Source organism: Stenella coeruleoalba (genome assembly GCF_951394435.1).
Source record: "Stenella coeruleoalba genome assembly, chromosome: 18".
In the NCBI taxonomy this organism is placed as follows: Eukaryota; Metazoa; Chordata; class Mammalia; order Artiodactyla; family Delphinidae; genus Stenella; species Stenella coeruleoalba.
Window position 1 is genome coordinate 455,363 of NC_137164.1, and position 21,255 is coordinate 476,617.

Sequence of the window (21,255 nt, forward strand, 5' to 3'; positions counted from 1 at the left end):
TGAGCCAAGACCATTTCCTAAGCAGAACGATTTTACATACGCAGCACCCTTTCTAGACGTCAAAGGACCTGAAGACCTCAATCCTGACCTTGCTGCTCTGTTCTTACAGGTTGGTAGCACCAAAATTACCTGCCTTGGGGTTCAAAACCAGTCATTCTTGCCTGCTTTCTTCCATGTAACCTCCCCAACATTCAATTAACCACCCATATTCTGACTTTTATAATTCACCGATACATCTTGATTCCTACTCTTCTTCTCCAATCCTTTTCCAGATCTCAACTGGTTGTCCTGCCCGCAGTCTGAGTACAAAGCCATCCTTCCACGATTAATCTGGTTAACCTTTACGAAATACAAATCTCAGGACCCTCACTCTCTTGCCAAAAATCTACTAGTGGTCCTTTATCATGGAGTAAGAGCTGACTAGTTTTCCAGTCTCATCTTCGCTAACTTGTTGCTTCATACACCTTTACTAGCCTCCAGCCTTTGTTCATCGTGGGCCCTCTCTGATACCGCCTGCTCCTAAAACAAGACGTAACTCATCCTGGAGATGCCACTCGGACATCTCTACCTCCCCAAACCCTTGGACACGCTCATTCAGTAATTCTCCCCTTGTGTTCCGAAGGGTCCTCTAACCCTCCTACCCTAAGCAACAACGTTCCCTCTCATTCATCCTTTGCAAATCCTTCCCAATTAGTTTATCTTATTTCCATTTCTCTTCTCCAAACTCCCTGTAACAATTTTGGACAACAGGTTCCGTGTGTAATACATCAAGTCTCCAAGTATACCCAGCTCTGCCACTGAACTGTGCACATAGCAGGTGATGTTTTAAAACGGGTAATGGGATACTAGGTAACCTACTCCAATAAGCCCATCACAACAAAAGACATTCTTTTCTGATAACAAGATTCCAAGACTTATTCTATATTCACACGTGCTTTCTTGAATTTTTCCTTTCTTCTATCTGCTTCCCAATTCATGCAGATGTAACACAAGTCTCAAGTTGATTATTAAAAGGTGCTACCCTGCTGGTGTTCACCCCCCTTTCCTGCACTGTCCTTTAGTTACTGTGCTGGATTCTAACCGAGAGAGTCGAAGGTGCTCAAGAACAGAAGCACCCCGTGTCTACCCCACACTGGCTGCCTTGGTCTTAAAAGAAGCAAATACTTTCTGAATGTAGCCGATAGACCTTCTTCAGAATCAGTGATTCAGAATCACCAGCGACTTTCAGCGTATACTAACCTAGGCTCTTTCCAAATATAACAATAATATATTCCCTTACAATTCATTCGTGGGCCCTATACATTTTAAAAAAATCATTTTATTTTATTGAAAAATACAGTATTAAGTTATCATAGGACAGCAACAAAATGTGTACATTAAATTAGCATTTTAATACCTATGTTATTTTTAATGATGTGATAAAATTCCTTTTAAAAAAGCAACACTCACTGTAGCACTAGCACCCATGCTGCCTGAGTGTATGTGTGCTCACAGGCCGTCCAAAGGAAAAGAACTGTTTAGGGACAAACAGGAAAAATATTGTAGTTAACTGTCACAACGAATCCTCCAGTGTTCATTCAATGGTAACCTCACCGAGAACACATACGATCCAGAAAAGCACTGGAGCTGAAGGGGCCCGGTGTCAGTGTCGCCACCACTGTTCTACCAGGGACAGCTCAGGTGGAAGCAGAAAAGGGAGGCCTCCAGAGGGGAGTCTAGGGTGAGGAGGGAGCCACATAAAGGCGGTGATGAAGAATAATGGAAACTGAGGAAATGGTAAAGATAAAGGATGCTGGGGAAAAATTTATGGAAAACTTAAATCGTTCAAACACCTAATTAATTGGTCTTAAAAACCAATTCTTTCTACACTATTAAGTATATAGAAAATTTAACCATGGTTCAAATAAATGTATTAAAATATATTTGTATTTCAAATACTACATATTAGCTTATAGAAAAAATTAATTAAAAGTCTGTCTAGGGCTTCCCTGGTGGCGCAGTGGTTGAGAGTCCGCCTGCCGATGCAGGGGACGTGGGTTCGTGCCCGGGTCCGGGAAGATCCCACATGCCGCGGAGCGGCTGGGCCCGTGAGCCATGGCCGCTGAGCCTGCACGTCCGGAGCCTGCGCTCTGCAACGGGAGAGGCCACAACAGTGAGAGGCCCGCGTACCGCAAAAGAAGAAAAAAAAAAAAGTCTGTCTAACTCGGCCTGGTTACACTTATTTGACTCCGATAGAAGTCAGACAATATATATACAACTGTAACATGCTGATTATTAACCAAAATGGCACCATAATGTAAACTAGAAAAACTTTTCAGACCTTTCCAAATATTGCATTATACATTTATCTCCCAACTTTTCAGCAGCTATGAGGTCAAGGAGAGAAAAAAATCTCAAAACAGAAAACTGCTTCTTGCAGGTCCCCAGACGATGGAAACCCCACGCTTCCTAACTTGCACACATTAATTTGTATTCACTGTAAAATACCTAGTGAGGAGACTTACAAGAATATACTATGTTTAGCAAACAAAAGGCAAAAACCAAAATGCAGGAACTAAGTACAATCTATGATATAATTAAGAAAAGGGTTAACCTATGTTCTAGAAACATTTTAAAGGCAACCCAGAAAAGCAAACAATGCCTATTTCATAAGTAATTTTTAAAATCCTTCCAATCCACCCAACTGAACAGTAATAAATGTTAAGCAAAAGACCACAATAATGGAAGCAAACAAGTAAAAACAGGATGGGGTGGAAGGGAGCCGGGAGCCTTAAGGACCCCTCAGAGTACGGAAAAATTACACACACTTGAATAGAAATTAACAACACAAAAGACCGAAAAAGAGAAAAGTTTCTTCAAACTATGTATTACATGCTTTTTTGCCTTCGGCTCACACTCAATCAGAAAAAACCTGACTCTCCTGGAGAGAACACTGTATAAACTGCTTCCATTTCTCCCCAATGCCTGGGGGTCCGGTCCTCCAGCGTGCAGCTCAGCCAATACACAAAACATGCCCTGAGAGCTCTTAAGTTGAAAGCTGTAAGAGCCCCTCGAGCACTGTTCCAGTTGCGAGACGCTTGTCCTTCATACCACCAACCCCACCTCCCCTCCCCTCTACCCAACCCAAATCACTCCCTTTACTTTTGCTCTCCTTCTTTCTCCTCATACTTTCTTCTCAGACCTATTTCTGTGGAGACACATGTAAGGGTACATACGTACGCTCCCAAATTCTACTAAACACTGGGCCTCCCTCACATTCTCTGCTGGCTCTTCTTGCTCTGAGTCTCCACTATGATGACAGCTGTCTAAGAACTTGCATTTCTCCCCCTGGTTTCTCTCACCACCCACTTGACTTCAAGCACACAGTATGCAGGGACCAATTCCACTTTGTTCATTATTTATGCACAGGCTGAGACAAAAATTGCTCAATAACCGTCTACTGAATGAATAAGCAATCTGGGATTCTTGTCCACACACATTAGCTGGTACTGAAAACTCAAATTTATGCCATTACTCCCTATTTTCCTCCTGGATTTTTCCTCAGACCAGCTCAAGACATGCAAGTGGCAACTGTGCTGAGATGCTGGGAACACTGATAAAAGATGAATAAAATGCACGCAGAACACAGACGACTGCCATACACTGAGAAAGCGACAGGAACGAGGAGGGGTGGCATCCAGCTCTGTGGGATTGGAAATGCTCTTCCTTAAGGGACCTTGGGAGACAGAGGAGACAACTCAGTGCTCATTGAGCAACAGACAGAAAGTCAGTGGGGTTGGAAACACAGAGAGCACATCCAGTAAAGCCCTGTGGCCTATGAGACCAGCTGGGATTTAAATCAGACGGGAAGTATTGCATTTGAAACAGCAGAGGGACTTTTCAGAAGGAAGCACAAGATACTACGTGCAGAATAAGTCCAAGAGCGACAGTAAAAGCAGGACCAGATAAGAGGGTCTTGTAGTCACCTTCAGTGATAGATGACAGGGCCTTGAGAGGTCACTGTTTACCAGGTACAGAAGCTTTATACAGTTTTTAAAACCCCGACAAACCACTGTAGTAACTCAAAACCAAAATATTACAAAACCCAGCGGACATACGTTCCCTCTCCTTAGAGCAGCTACACCCACCCCCAGTCCTGAACACTTACCTTCCGTGTCTCAGCGAAGGGCATCACCACCAGCCCAGCACCCAAACCAGACGCTACAAGGCTACCCTGCATCTCCCTCTCCCACCGAATCACTACAGTCGCCCTCAGTATTTGCAGGGCACTGGTTCCAGGACCCCCTCAGATACCAAAACCCAAGGATGTCCAAGTCTCTTCTATAAAACGGCACAGGATCTGAATATAAACTGTGCGCACCCTCCTATGCATTAGGTGTCTTCGGATCACTTACGGTACCAAACGCAATGGAAATATTATATAAACAGCTGCCTGTGGCAAATTCAGGGCTGCTTTTCGGAACTTTCTGGAATTCCCCTCCTCCCCTCCAAATTTTCAATCGACTGCTAGTTGAACCCGTGGATACAGAACCCAGGGACACAAGGGCGACTGTGGTCTGTTAAACATGCTCTACATGTGACATGGTTCTGTCTGGAATCTGAACAACCCTCACAGATACCAAAGATCCTTCCCAGCAGCGTGTGCAGCTGGGGGCGGGGGCTGGGGAGTATACCGGTGGTCTGTGTGGTCTACCGGCTCTCTATTTACGACCCAGCCACTCCTGCGCTCAGAACTGTCGCGACTCCCACTCCCTCACCTTCTCGGTGAAGTCCAGACTCCACAGCTTGGAGCCACCTTCACTTCCCGGCTCTTACCTGCTCACTGACGCCCCAGCCTCGTCCTCACCACCCACAGCCCTCCCTCCCGCTCCCGCCTAAAAACCTACAATGGGCAAGTACTTACTCACCTTCAAGACTCGCTCAAAAGTGATCATCTTAGTGAAATCTTCCCAGCGTGAGTGGATATTCGCTTCTGGGTTTTCAGAGCATTTCCCAGTTGCTTCATTACTACCACCTGGTCTAAAGGTTTGATTACAGCTCTACATATATCCATAAACTCCAAATCCCAAGAGGGCAGGTGCCATGTTTTGTTCATTTTTGTATTCCAGTTAGTAAATACAGTCTGTCCTACAGCTGGTGTCATTCACTCATTCACTAAACAAGCATTTAATAAGGACTTGCTAGGAAATGAGGATAAATCACTAAATGATGGATAAGGTCCCTACTTTCTCAGAGCTGACATCCTGGATTAAATTAAGTAAATAAATGAAGAAGAAAATTTCACACAAAGTTTTAGGAGAAATCCTGTATGACAATAAAGCTTCTTCAGGACTTGTAAAATTAAATATTTTATGAAGAGAGTATCATAGAAAATAAAAGAAAAGCTACAAAATGCAGGGAGTAAAATGCAGACAATGTGTACAACTACTTCTTGAGAACTGGGAGCTCTGCCCCGTCGGCCACTCCCATACAGAACACCAGCTAATCACCCCACAGGAAAGCAATCTCACCGACACCTCATGGTGAGCATAAACTTAGCAAACCCTAAAGTTCAACCTCAAGTTATTCATTTTAAAAGATAAAAATAAACAGATTCAGGGGCTTCCCTGGTGGCGCAGTGGTTGAGAGTCCACCTGCCGATGCAGGGGACACGGGTTTGTGCCCCGGTCCGGGAGGATCCCACATGCCGCGGAGCAGCTAGGCCCGTGAGCCATGGCCGCTGAGCCTGCGCTCCGCAACGGAAGAGGCCACGGCAGTGAGAGGCCCGCGTAACGCAGAAAAAAAAAAAAAACAAACAAACAGATTCGTAATTACAGACCATGTAACAAGATTAGGGGATTAAAAAATCATGTAAGGAAAAGAATAAAATCTGGCAGTTACTATCCTATCCTAGACCAGCATTTCCCAGAAGAAAAATAATGTAAACAGAAGAAAATTTGAATTTCTTAGAAGCTACACTGAAGGGGGAAAAAAGCAACAGATGAAATTAGCTTAATAGTATACTTTATTTAACCAAATATACCCAAAATATTATCATTTTAACAAGTAGCCATATGAAAAATTGAGATATTTTACATTCTTTTCTTCATACTAAGTCTTCGTAATTCTGTGTATATTTTACACATCTAATTCAAATGGTAAATTTTCTTCAATACTTATGTGTATTTAGATTTCATTAAAGATGCAAAAGTAAATTCACATACCCAAGTTGTTCCGAACATGCTTAACACTGTATTGATAACGGAATTTAAGGTAATTATAATACAATTAAAACCCAGCCCCAGCCTCACCCATTCCGTGGCGAAGGCCCAACAGCGACCTGTGGCCGCCACAGGAGTGGGGCTCCTGCAGTCAACTGACTGCACCACCCAGCCCACGCCAACTCCGTCCCATCAACACGGACTACATCAAAGAGGATGCTGTCCCTTACCTCCTGAGATAGTCATTTTCCAGTCTCCTTATCTAAAACAGCCGTCATTTTCTCTACCCAGATGACCAGGTGATAAGTTACCTCAGTTATCTGTCACTTTGTTTCTCCAGGTCTAGAATGCAAGTGCCAGGGAGCTGAGGGCTGGTGTGCTTCGTGCACAGCTGCATCTGCAGTGCCCAGACCACAAGATACCACTGCCAACATGGCGACTGTTAAAACCAGTACTGTTTTACATGTTGTTAAATTACTTAATGTGTATTATACTTATATGACCTGTAGAAAAAGAATGACTAGGAACTGGTTGTGACAGGCACTCTTCTTCCGTATTGTTCAAGTAACTGCAAGATAATTCAAATTATCAGATCTGTATTTTTAACCCAGAGAATTCATCCAGTCATTGGTCTAAAAGATCATAATGTGAATACCTTAGCTTACCTTACCTCTAACACTAGAGGCACAAATACTAGGATATGGATTAAATGTACTATTCTTCAAACATAAGCACATTACACTGCAAGGCAGAAATTAAGAATGTGAATATGTATTTTCTATACTGTACTTCCCACCCCCCAAATCTGGAGCAAGAACTTCTGATCACCCTCTTACAAATATTTTACAAGATTTAATGGCTCCAGACAAAGGTGCATTAAGCATAATACACAGCTAAGAAGCAAAAAAAACCAAGGTCTTTTAAATTTTCCTAATAAATCATCATGCATAAGTCGAAGTAGCAGCAACAGATCATAACCCTTTTACGACTCCCTAGAAGAACAGTGGTGGGGTGCTGAATAGGGGAGGGTGGAGGCAGCAAGAAGGACAGGGAAATCACAATCTGAGTCAGAAAAATTCACTATGTATAGACTGGAAACAGAAATGCAAGACAGTTTCCTTCTTCAAAATTTATCATTTTTCTGCATTCATGTGCCCAAAGATAGTTAAGCACCGACTTCTGCAGAGATATAATTCACTGGAGTGTCCAAGTACTGCCACAGGACTTCAAATCATATTTTGGTTGAAGAAAACTAGTAATCAACAGTTAAACAAGAAAAACAAATGCATCTAGAAATCTATCCACATAAATTTGCTTTAGAGGATGGATGAAACAAAGCTTTACTCATTATCCTGCATGAATTCCTGCTGGAAAATAGGTTAATGAGTCACCTTGGGGTAGAAGCTGAGCCTCCTAAGTCCTGGACTCCCAAGGAGCAAGGAATCTGAATCCTTAATAAAAACGAGGGCAGGGTCTGTGGATGAGAGGACTTCCTTGATCACAGATAACATGCCTTCCCAGAGCCACACCCATTTCTGTCTCACAAAAACAGAAAAATGCTTGGTCAAAGTGGATTTCCTGGTGTTAGGGTTAGTCTGTGGGAAGCGGGACAGAGAGGCACCCAGGAGACAGCTGGGTTACAATAAGAAACAAGTCTCCACACTTGTTTTCTATGCACTGATACTCTTAGCTAACACACACCACAATGTTTTAGAAACTATCTTCCAAGATATTTAGAAGGCTGCAAACCAGGCGATTATATCTTTGCACTACCACAGTCACAATTTTTTTTGAAGAAACTACTTACTGTCAATATATTAACTATGTGCTCTCATTATGGACCAATTTCGTTGTTTCAACGTACTATGTGATTTTGAATAGACTTTCAAACACATATATACGTTAGCATAAATCCTCGTAAAGTCTCACAAGGCAGGTTATAGCTCTTTACAGCTTAAAATTACTTAACAATTCCCATTTATTGAACTCCTCAGTGGGCATTACTTTCTAAAGTGAGTAACGAAAATCGAAGCTGCAAAGCAAAGGAAATTACATTTAATAAATATACTCATGGTCTTAGAAAATGTATTTATCAAATCTTTATCCTCAATCTAGAAAAGCAAAAGACGAGCTCACACAAAGGCCATCATTTTAATCCATCAAAATAGTGTCATATTTACCAGGATGGTAAGCCAAGATCAGGAGTTTTCTAGCACCTTCATCTGGCACACGCATGTTCCAACACACTAACACAAAAACAAATTATTACACCGTTTCATTCTCATACTGGTAAGGAGAGTTGAAAATCAGTTAAGTGAAAAACTTTACAAAATTTTCAAAATGTATTTATATTTCTCTGTATTCCCTCTTCACTTGAATTAACTAGATTTGTGAACACAACAATAAAATCCCAGTTCAAAACGAGCATTATATAATAAACACACATTATGTCTAAGACTCAGCACTCAATAGCCATGACATAGCCTGGTCAAGAATAATGGACTTTTTGCAGTTCTTGCCAGTTGGCAGTAGCTGGGAGAGCTTGAGAGTGTTTTGGTTTGTCTCAACAATTGGCCAGGGGTCCTACAGAATACACAACGTACCAGGACAATCATGTATGTCACCACTAACGAAAATCAACCAACCAAAAATGTTACCGTGCCTCTTTAGAGTAACACTTTAAAAGCAGAGGTTCTCAAAGTGAGGTCCCCAGACCCAACGTATCGGTATCACCTGGGAACTTGTTAGAAATGCCCATTATTTAGCCCCACCTGAGACGGGCTGAATCAGAAACTCTTGAGGTGCAGCCCAGAAATCTGTGTTTTAATGAGCCCTCCAGGTGATTCTAATGCACACTTATGTGGGAGAACCATCAATTCAGAGGGACATCCACGGCTCCTGTATTTTAATTTAAAGCAGGGATTTTTTTCCCCACTGTTGTATCTCGGCCATGGAAAGGGTCCAGAATGCACTAGGCCCTCTCAGTACAAAATCAGTACAACAAATAAATGAGTACAGTGAGATTCTCAATGACATGACTCCCCATAAATTCTTTATGACTGAGAAAGTACCATTTTGTAGACAATTACTCCAACTATTACGCTCAGTTTGCTAAACTGTTGGCTCCATAGTTATTCTGTTTAAGATATTCTAACCACATCCATGAAGATGTAAATGTTCTAACCAACTCAAAGAGTGAACATTATAGAATAAACAGCCACTGAGCAAGTTACTACTGCCCCCAACAGTAAAAAGATCAGAAATTATTAAAAGAGAATCACAATGTCAAGTTGTTTGCTTTTCTTAATATATAAAAACCCAATGCCACACTTGTATCACATTTGATATGAATTTACATTATATAATAATTTAAATATACCCTGAGGAGAAATTAACTAAAATTATTCTGGCAAAATGTACAATAAAATAAGATGGTTTCTCTATTTTCATGTATTACATAATATGGATAATTTGCAGAAAATAAATTTTTTAAACAAACACACAAAAATAAAAATGTATGTAACTTGGGCCAAACATGGCAAAGATAAACATATGCAAAATCTCATTCACAGAAGTCTGGTTGGCTGACATTTTGCATAAAAGAAGTCAGAACTCCAGGAAGAAAGTGTCTTAGAGATCCAGTCACAAAAATATGACATGAAACTTTACGGATTTCTGCGGCTACTCATTTAAGTTTTTTATACTACCTCATATATATAAATTTTCTACCTTAAACTGAGATGTATAACACATAATAAAAATGAATTTGATTTTGAAATGACAATTTCAGAGTTGGAAACAAATTCCAGGTATAAACATCAATTCCAAAACCTTCAATACCACCACCACACTTACATGGACCATCATTTAAGACATACAAGATCCACTTACATTATTACTGAAGGAATCAATGAAGAGCTCTTGTACTTAATGAGTAACTGAAAACTATACTTTTTAAAAAATAAGGAATATTGAAAAGAAAAAATCATGTATTCAAACTAAATACACATCTTAATTCTACCTAATCCTAATAATTCGAGTCTTAATTTTTAGACAGAAGTACCTTGCATAAAATTTGGGTGATTATACTCTATGAAACAGAATTGACATTTTACTTACAAGCAGAATACCATTTCTTTTGAAATTCATTACTTTAACTCAGAATGACAAATTTATACAGTAATTCTAACTGAAGATTTTTAAATAAACATAGTCAATAAAATAGAGTATCTGTTGCAGAGGGAGGAGTTGGTAACTATAACAAGTGATTTGAGCCAAATACAATATACTTGAAAAAGAATTTTTTTAAATGTGTATTATGAACTCTGGCTATATTACTCTAAGAAATGCAGTATCCTTCATCAAAAAAATAAAAGCTTCTCTTACTGAAATAACATTTTAAAAAAAGTACACACTGCTAATTCCACCAGGTAAATAAAAATATAATCTAATAAGAAGTTTCAACCAAAAGGAATACTTAAAGATATTTATAATCTAAACATGGTTTTATACAAAAAGATAAAAAGTCAAATAATATTCCCAAGGGAACATAGCACTCTGGACCTTTAAATATTCAGTCATGTAAGATTCAAACTTCAACCAGTAATAATGTTATTCAGTAATCAAGGAAACAAAAGAAACTTTCAAAACATTTTTCCTACATTCAGAAGATAGTGCTATTGATTAAAAAAAGAACTAATATAATATATAATGCATAAATCCTGATTTTAAAGATCAGCAAACTATTTAAAAAAGTTATGATCAGGGGGCTTCCCTGGTGGCGCAGCGGTTGAGAGTCCGCCTGCCAATGCAGGAGACACGGGTTTGTGCCCCGGTCCAGGAAGATCCCACATGCCGCGGAGCGGCTGGGCCCGTGAGCCATGGCCGCTGAGCCTGCGAGTCCGGAGCCTGTGCTCCGCAACGGGAGAGGCCACAGCAGTGAGAGGCCCGCGTACCGCAAAAAAAAAAAAAAAAAAGAAAAGTTACGATCAGATACTATTAAAAATAGTGAAATTCTTCACCGTTTTCCCAGAGTGACATTCCATAAGTTACTTAACCACGTCCAACGGGGAAACTGCGCATACTTCATTTTACACAGCTGGGAAACCATACTTTACTCACATTACAACTGCTTCCCATTTTTAAAAATTTAGTAGTGAAGGGCGCTGGAAAGGAAATAACACTTTTGGAAAACATGAAACTCCTGTCAATTCATTTAATCCTGATTTATTTATGATGAGATAACCCACGCTGGGCTACACCACTCAAGAGGTGGCCTGGCTGCTTGCTTGAAGTAGCACTCCTGCCCCAACTCCACGAGCCCCTGTCTAGGAGTATCTAACCAACTAGGAAGTAAAGACAGGAAAACATTTACAACTGTGGAATCTACGAGTCAGGTATGTGGGTGTTCACTCCCTTATTCTTGAAAACAAGTCTGACTTCAAAATCACTGCTACCCTCTCAAATTTCAGGAATATATTTTAACATGTTATTAGATATTGTAACAGAACTCTTATCAAAAAAAAAAAACCCACCACATTTAAATATCACACTACCCCCCAGGAAATTTCCTCTGTTTTTCCAAGTAACGTGTCCCTTTCATTTCTGACTAGTGCCATTTGACACCAATATCAAATTTTTTAAAGGTTAAACATACATTTGATCACATTCTTTCACAAAACATTTCCCTTCAATCACATATTTATGTTCTTTCTCTCATCCAGAATCTAAGTTGTAATTATAAACCCAACCCCAAATTATTAATAAGTGACTATTAACCATTCATCGTGACATTTAGCAATTACTATATAGAGTTTACATATAACACCAAGTTTCTGAAATATTCAACAAGTACGTTTCTGAATAAAATGTGATGGTATGATTTCAATTAGTATTTGGGAAACAAGATCCAATTCAGTTACTGTCATTGCTGATAATCTCTATTTCTATTAAACGGCAATTCCAAGTAAAACAGATATTTTTCTCCATTATTGATATTGTAGGATTAAAAACAAATATTTAATCTCTTCCAATGAACTCTCAGCACTGATTTTAAGCAGAAAAATCCAAAACCTCAATGAAGAATAACAAATTAAGCTTTATGAAATACAAGTGAACCAATAGTTCTTTAAAAACTGGATCTGTCAAGAAGAAAATGAATACATTTATTCTCAAAATAAACAAAAATGGGGAAATTAACAAAATACATTGCTAAAATAAAACAACTGGAAAATGGGTATTCCTTTATTTGTGCATGTTAATAATAGCATATGAAACCTAAATCCTGCAGACTTTAAATTCAGTGTTTCAAATCATTACACAAAAAGAAACATAATATTGTGATGTTATAATACTAAAACTGTTTCATATTATTTTATGGAAAGAATTATGGGAGCATATATGACAAATTCACAGTTATTTAGAAAAGCTAGTACTATTCTTTATTTTTATATTTACTGGTTTTAAGCAAATGACATTCAAATGTCTTCCTTGGTATACTCTTTCACAAGAAAAAACAATGACTGAGCGAGCCACAGAGTTGTTTAACTGGACAAAAACACTAAAAACTGAGTAACTAGCAATTCACAGATGCTCCACTTGACTGTCACTCAGAAGCTGACTGTTCCCAGGGTAAACTTGGTAAGAACTGGAACAAGGGCTTTCTCGATGCAGGGACAAAGCTGTGCAGAGCTCTGTTCTTGGAGCCAGAGTGAGCCGGACACTAGAAAGTTCAGGAGATTAGGGCATCTCTTTGTGCAATGCTTTCAAATGTTCTTGAATGAATCGTATAGAATTTCACAGCCTTGGCCAAAGATAGCTTGGAATTAACATCAAGGATAAAGTTTCTCCCAATCTTACTTCAGCTTTGAAGCAAAATACAATGCTAAACATTACCTAAGAATTATATGAATAAAAATAACAGATGATGGGAAAGGTATATATTTAGGTGCAAGAGACATCACTTAAAAATCATAACTGATGTTAAAACTCCCCGCACTGCAATTAATGTCACAAATCAGAACAAATCCCACTCCCTGCCAACTCACACTCACGGAAACGTGATGAGAAGAGTCTCTGATTATTACTTTACAATCTCCATTACCATGTTTTCAAAGATTTGCCAAAAACAAAAGAATACTGCAAATTTTAGAAAACAATTCCATCCATACTGTTGTGTCTAAAAAATAGAACATAAAATAGTACATAAAAAAAGTATGATACAAAAGCATGCATCTCAATCATGCTTTACACTCAACTGCTTTTACGCAAGAATTTAAATAAGTAACCAAGCTTCTTTCTTTCCAAAGTATGCCTTCCAGCAAAAACAGAAACCATGCAAAGATGAGGTAATATTTACATACTGTTCACTTTAAAAAAGCACATTATTCTTCAGAAAAATGCTAAAAGCATGATACACTAACACACTGAAATGTTATGTGAGAAATAACTATGCTATGACCAATGCCTGATGCCTCAGATTTGTGGTTTACATTAAATACATGATTCCTCAAATGTAATTCTAAATTAAACATGTCTAACATACAGAATTTTAAACATAACGAGGACTCTGTTTTGGAATAAAAATCCCAATATGATAAGATGTTTCTCCATACTATTGGAAATCAATCTTCAAAACACATATTTGACAGTAGAGAGATCTGATTCCAATAACACTAGCCATACTCAAGTTAATTCTGTTTTTTAAAATCACCACTTGAACTGTATTCCTGGGAGACAAGCACACCTAGCCTGTCAGACAAGTTTTGCTGGAGAGACTCCTGAGCGACAGAAGAACATTCACAACCCTGCAGAGTCAGGCCACCTTGAACACTTCTAGAAACCAACATGCTCAAGAAATGCCCAATTTCTTCTAAGTCACACAGCAAATCCTCACCTAACATCCAACCTAACAGTATTGTTTGATTTTAAAGAAAATTTAAAGGGTAAGATCTAGATATTGACACCAAATAAATAGCACATAAGATTAAAAATAAGACATTATTTTATAAGCAAAAGAGATTTGCCTTCAAACAGGTTTTTTTTTTCCAAGATTCAAAAGATTTATTTGGAAAAATCAGCACAGGACAAAGATATCCTTAATATTCCTCCTCAGAATATTTGAATATTCAGAATCTATATGAAATGTAGACAGCAACTCTGAGTTCACAGGACATCAACGGTGCATACAGATGTAATCCCCATACCCGCCCTCCCCAATGTACTACTCTGTCTGCCCCTTAGTGACATCAGTTTTCACTAAGCTTCTACCTGCAGGGCAACTTGCACAAACTCAAAAACAGAAAATCATTTGCATTTTTAAATGGCTGGGATTAGTTAAAGCAACCAAAGTATTACTGTTACAGCAAAGTTTAGTAAAACTATAAGAGAATACCACTAATAACATTTTAAAATTATCCAAGATGATTTCTTTATTGAGATTAACTACATAGAATTCACAGTACTATGGCATACTTATATTTAGCTAAAGTCACAAACACATTTGAACATTCACAATGATGAGTATCATCATTACCATTCTAATCTACAAAGCTTATGAATAAAGAAAAATACAAAAACCTCAAGTTTTACAAAAAAAAAATTTTAACGTCTACATACAATAACAATAAAACCACTTCTAGGTAACAGGTAAAAGTGTATTGTTTTCCTCTAAGTAGTCAGGAATGAAAGAATGTTTAATACCTACGACGCTTATTAGGGCCTTCAAAGTTGCCCCCTTGGCTTCCTCTACCAAAACCACCAGGACCACCACTACCAGGACCTACACCACTCATCGGTGCTTGGGGGGTCTCAGAGCCTGTTCTACTACCCATAGGTGAGCCCATCTGAGACGGCGGTCCTTGTGGAAATCTATCATTGTGCTATATAATACCACATAACACATGTGAAGTCCATTTGGAACACACCAAATGTAAGTGACAAGAAAATTGGCAAAATCCCAAGTGGTGGTGTCATGAAGTTCAGCAGAAAGTCCAGCAGAATCAGGATCACACATAGAAGGAAGAAAGGAGCAATTTAATTAGTTACTATGTTTAAAAAATAAAAGAAGCATCTGAATGAAGAGTTACATTTTGCTAATGCTATGCCCCAATTTCATGAAAAAAGAACTGATTTTATGAAGTGAATGCCATCTGAAACCTAATTAGTTATTATTATACTGTTCTGATCTCTCTTTTTTTAATTATTATTTTTTTTGGCAGCACCGCACAGCTTGCGGGATCTTAGTTCCCCAACCAGGGATTGAACCCAGGCCCTCAGCAGTGAAAGGGCCGAGTTCTAACCACTGGACAGCCAGGGAATTCCCTCTCTCTTTTTCATTAAAGTTTATACTGCATGTAACAGCGCCGTGTAATAAAAATACTGTTTTTTTAAAATCAGAGAGACAAAACTAGGGAGCAGCATCACATTGTTTGAAAAAGTAAACATAAAAATTTCAATAGCAGTGCTTTTAACATAGAAAGCATGAGTATAAACACACAGTTATAATTTCAGTATGAAAACTTATGAGGTGTTTTTCTGGAAAGACTATCACTGGGAAAATAGATTTAGTTTTTAAAAGCTGACAATTAGCGTGTACTACTAATAGCAGAATTAAAACACTTGAATTATGTATTTTGTAAAACTTCACAGTAATAACCACATATATTAATCTCAAAGGTTGAACAGAACTCCCTACATGCAGCAGTAAAATATCACTGTGAAAAAGACTAACGGGGATATTTAAATAAACTTTACCATTTCTGCGGGAGGTATGGAAAAGCAGGCCAGTTACTTTTACTTTTAACTCTCTGCTGATGATTATATGCTACACAAAATTTAACCAAAGTATTTACAAATTTTTACTAGCTCTCAGACATTTTACTACAAAATAAGCCTCCAATGGAGGAAACAGGAACACTAATTAGTATGCAACATCTGACCTGATCACAGTCGGTATTACGGCACTGCCTCATTATCTCCCTATGTTAACACTCATTTAAAAAACCTGTTAGCATGTCCAATTTGTCCAAATTCTTAAAGGACTGTATTTAAAGTAAATAAAATTTAAAATAATAGAACACCGCATCCATCAGTTCTAAGACGCACATTCACTGCTCACGTCTCTGAGATCAGGAGGGTTTAGAGCTGATGGCAGGTCTGCGTTTAACAGTAGCACCTTTTCTTTCTCAGCAGCAAAGGCGCCTTCAGTTCCAAAATTGAACTGCCTTTTCCAAATATACGATCAACTAATTTCCCTTTTCTAAATGTTACTTAGGACAACCATTAAAAAGAACCAAATGAGAAAACGTCTTAGGAATATAACGTCTCAAAAAGTGACAGACTTTAAGGGAAATGAAAAACAGTAGCAGTCTTGCCACTGATTCTCAAATATGAATTACAACTGAAAAACGTTTTTATAATATTTAACCCACACAAAGATATCTTCACACTCTGAAACCAAGAAATGAAATTGTCTACTTTAAATTTAGTATCAAATTTAATTAAAATTAGTAAGTCTATAGTAAGAATACAATGTAAGTTTAAAATATATTTTAAAACTTTAATGTAAATTTTTTACAGTTAAATTCTCTGAAATTACTCATAAATGATTTTTTTACGAAAAATGACAGAAAACTGTGTTTTCACACATATTGAGGTTTTGTACCCCACCAAAGGTAAGGAGTTCACACAGGAATAAGAACACGATCACAAAATACTTGACCATTACACTGAATGCTGGTAAAAGGTGTATACAAATTAAATTAAAATCACTGTAAAATCACTAGAATTAACATACATACCTGCTATATACTTAAGTACAAAAGCATGCCATGGATCATAATCCTAACTCTTGGGAAACTAAAAAACTGCCTCTCATAATCACCATCTATCTTCACAAAATTACCTTTTCTTCACTGGATACTGATCTTTACTGACAAAACAAATGATGCCAAATTATGTTAAGTGTGAAGTTACCTTTGGGGCAGAAGTATATATTATTGAATATAATCACAATAATGTTTATGATACATTACCACTGCTCCATTATCTGGCATCATTGGAGTTCCCATATTTGCAGCTCCTTCTGGCCCCATGGCAGGACCAGGACCCATTGGTGGGCCAGGTATAGTTCCTCTGTTGTTCATATTCATACCCATCATTGGAGGAGGACCTTGGTTACCAGCAGGTGCTGGGCTAAACGCATCTACGTAAAACAATCTATACTTAGAGCTGTCCTATCTTAGTTGATAAACATTTAAAATTTAACAATACTTAGGCAATCTATATAACAAGACTATTATCAAAATTATTTTACTTCCTTGAGAATGGGAAACTCAATTATCTACTCTGATAGAGCATTATATTTGCTAAACAAATGTACATAAAACAAATGAGAAAACTGTCAATTATTTTTAGCACATTTGAGACTATAAAAGCTTGAAAGTTTTCTTTAAAAAATCAGTATTATTTGCTGTAGTCTGCTTTTTAACCAAATACTCCCTTACGAGTGGTGACAACTTTCTACCAGTTTAAATTAATGGCAAAGGATTAGCACTTAGGAAACCACTTAATTTTCTTACAGTCATGACTAAAAATACTAGCATGTAAAATTATATTAAATTATGAAGGGAGAAACCATGTCCTCATACATACATACACAGACACACACACACACACAAAGTTCACTGTAAATAAATTCTTGGCTTTTATATAATTACTGAACATCTCCCAAAATTATAGGAGGTACTCTTTTTTAACTTTATATAGAACTATGCAATAGAAACAAACAAAAAAATTGAAATGATTCATCATGACAAAACTTATTTCTAAAAGCAACTGCAACCAAATACAGATAAAATATTAATACAGCTGTTTCAATTTTTTCAACATGCTGAAATTCTGGAGATGAGAACAATTGGATACTTCAAATTTTTTCATCAAAAGACATCCATCCACCTGCTTCATGTTAACTGCAATAATGTTTAAGCTGTAACACATTTATAATGGCCTCAAATACAACATTTTTGGGTATCCTCTTTGAACTTAAAAATTTTTTAAACTACTCATACTTGTTTATCATTAAAAATTCATGACAAAGACTGATTCTGAGTTTTCTTCTAGTATTTCATTATCTAGTTAATTTCATGACATTCAGAACTCAATTTCGCAACAACACATCATAATAGGAGTGGCAGTTTTCATTCAAACTCACAACTCTACACAGCACCCAATGCAGCTCAACCGGCACAGGACTGGGTCCAGGGAGCTGAGAGGAAGAAATCTGACTCCCTGCCAGCCCCTAGCAACAGACCCCTGCTCCTTCTGAGCCCAATCCCCAGGACCCCAGCCACTTCCTAGGGAAGGAAGTAGTTCCTTAATGCCCCAAAGTTCTTGTTAGTTCATCTACACTTTAACTACACAAGAATACTTTTACTCCCTTAAGATAGCTATAAAGAAAAATTTTTACTAGTCTTCCACAACATCTCCCATAAGTGAAATGAGGAAGGGTAGAGACAGTATCCAGGAGGAATGTTACCTCAACTTTCCCCAAAAAGAACAGATCAAGGATTAGTGGTTTTTCTTCTCTTTTAATAGAACATAATTATCACACCTAACTTATGAGATACGAATATAACTATACAAGTATGGGTATAATAAAATAAATGAAAAATATTTAAAACTATCATTAGTTGAGGTAGACTTAGTAACTATGTCTTCTACCAGATGGCTGTAATTAGACTAAATTTAAAGATCTAAGGAATGTTAGAATTATCTGGTCCCCTGAAAAGCAGTTATATAAACTATGTCCCACTTCATACACACTGGTAACAGACCAGAAAATCTGTCATGTTTAATCCACGCAACTTGACAGGATATGACAATCTACCAACTTAACAGTGACATTCAACTGCAAGATAAGGACTTGTAGCTCCATGGATCCATAACTATCATGAGGATAAAATCTCACTTCGAATAAAATGTAAAGAGGAGAAAATTAAATGGCGTGGATGTTAGGGGAGCTAATTAAGTGCTCAAATGTAAATATGGTTCTCTGGTGAATAAAATGTCATTAAAATTTTTAATTCTCTTGAATTCCTCACTAAATAAGGAATCTAAAAGTACATTCTCCCATTTCTTCTAATAAAGTTGCTAATCAAGTAAGAAAGTCAGAATGTTTTCATGGTCTCTGAAACATCACAAATGTTTCAAGTTTGGTTCTGATGTTAATGACACACTTAAAATCCTTAAATCCAACTGGATTATATTATACACCAGCCCACAACTTACTTTGAAAAAGACATAAATACTGAACTACCTGTACATTACTAGACCCTCAACTGTGCTTTCTAATTTAGAACTTCTCAAGTACTCTTGGTGCACTAACTTTTTTCATGTATCCATTGTACTAACTTCACAATTAAGCTCTTTTGGTTAAGGGTTATGTCTCGTGCTTCCTTTGCATGTCAGAGATGCTCAATAACTACTTTTTGGTAGATAAGAAAAGTGACGAAGTAAACAGCAATTGTGTTAAATGATTTAGATTATCTAACTGGCAATGGCAACGGAACTGGCATGGGGGAGGGGTGCTTGGTCATGGAAAATGCTCGATCCACATATTAGAGGCTTTAAGATGTCTTACTCTACATACTACATGTACATTCCAAGTACAATCTGGATTTCCTCAGTGGGAGTGCATGTGATGCACACTGGAATGTTAAGGTAATGTAATCTTTACAACAATATGTACATTTGACTTCATATAAAGATTCTAACCTCAGCTTCTGTGGGACAATGTGAAATTAATATATAAAATTTTATTATTTACCTAATTTTCAAACGTATGACAGTTCAAACTTAATAAGACATATGAAAACATCCCATACTTATTTTTCCCTTAGCCTATTTACTTGACATTGCTGCCCTAACAACCTGGTTATACAAGCAATCAATATTACAGATGCTAATATAGGCACTTGCTTAAAAACTTCACATCAACTCTAAACATACACATTAGTCTAAATATGCAAGACACATCTCATTTACTTGACAAGTCATAGATGTCTCCGAACAGTGCAGTTCTGTGCACAATACTGTGGGTTAGGGCAAAATAAGTTAAACATTCAGTAAAAGGAATAAAAATAGCCTCAAAGTTACACAAAAAATTATCTTAAAATAGAAATAAAATACTCTCAAAAAGTTTATATACACTACAACTCAGAAACTATCAAAATTCCAAGATAAAAAAGCCAATTTCAAGGCAAGAAATCTGATTTTTTAAAATGCAACAACATAGCTTTATTACACCATGTGATGACTCAACAAGTTTCAGGTCATTTACCAAAACCTGTTTACAGGTTTCTTTTTGTTATATCTATTAAAACATAATACCTCTTTTAGCCTAAGAATAAACAAAATAAAAATGTTCTTCCTAGGCATGTATTTTTAATATACTGGTACTTTTTTTCTCATTAAATAAATGTAGGAAATTTCACCACTTACAAACGCTGGTTGCAAATTTTTGTTTGTTACTGATATGTAGATAACACAAATAGCATGTACACGTCCCTGAAAAATGACAAGTAAGTGACAGAAGGGTTTGCTTCAAATCCCTACCTCCCATGTTTATTGCTCCACGGGGACCCATATCACCCATTCTCATTTCCTGTTCTCTCTGTAAGTAAACATAGTTGTCACAGTCAACCTATCGATCTTAGGACTTTACATTTCCCATCTAAAATCAAAAAGAAAAGAATAAATTGCGACATCATGTTCCATTAAAATATTTTTAAATTTCCAACATCATTTACTTAATAAGAACACTGAAAAGAAACTTCAGTCTCCCAGGCTTAATTAATATACTGCAAGAGCTTAGAGCACCCAATTTATATTGCTATATTATCAATGAGTCATACAAAAAACCTACTACAGGATATTTGTAATGTTATTATCCCTAGAGATCATACACACATGCCTAGATTCTAAGAGAAGAAAAATCTAACAATAATGACCACCAGGACCAACTATTTTTCCCTCCCAGGTCTCTAAAGTCTTAAAA

The 21,255-nt window shown here is 37.4% G+C and overlaps 1 protein-coding gene across 4 annotated transcripts in view; it reads right to left on the bottom strand.

Annotated features, from left to right (window-relative positions):
* The window catches only part of PSPC1 (paraspeckle component 1), a 92,803-nt gene that overhangs the window by 20,206 nt on the left and 51,342 nt on the right, over positions 1-21,255 (bottom strand). The window contains exons 7-9 of one of the 4 annotated variants that reach the window (XM_079903360.1): positions 20,814-20,871; positions 17,234-17,403; positions 14,418-15,079 (exon numbers count right to left, since the gene is read on the bottom strand). The exons of the other annotated variants lie outside the window; for them this stretch is intronic. Of the exons in view, the coding sequence (XP_079759486.1) occupies positions 14,894-15,079; positions 17,234-17,403; positions 20,814-20,871 (414 nt within the window). The 3' untranslated portion in view covers positions 14,418-14,893. Of the gene's footprint in view, positions 1-14,417; positions 15,080-17,233; positions 17,404-20,813; positions 20,872-21,255 lie in introns of those variants that run through there. 4 annotated transcript variants of the gene reach the window in all.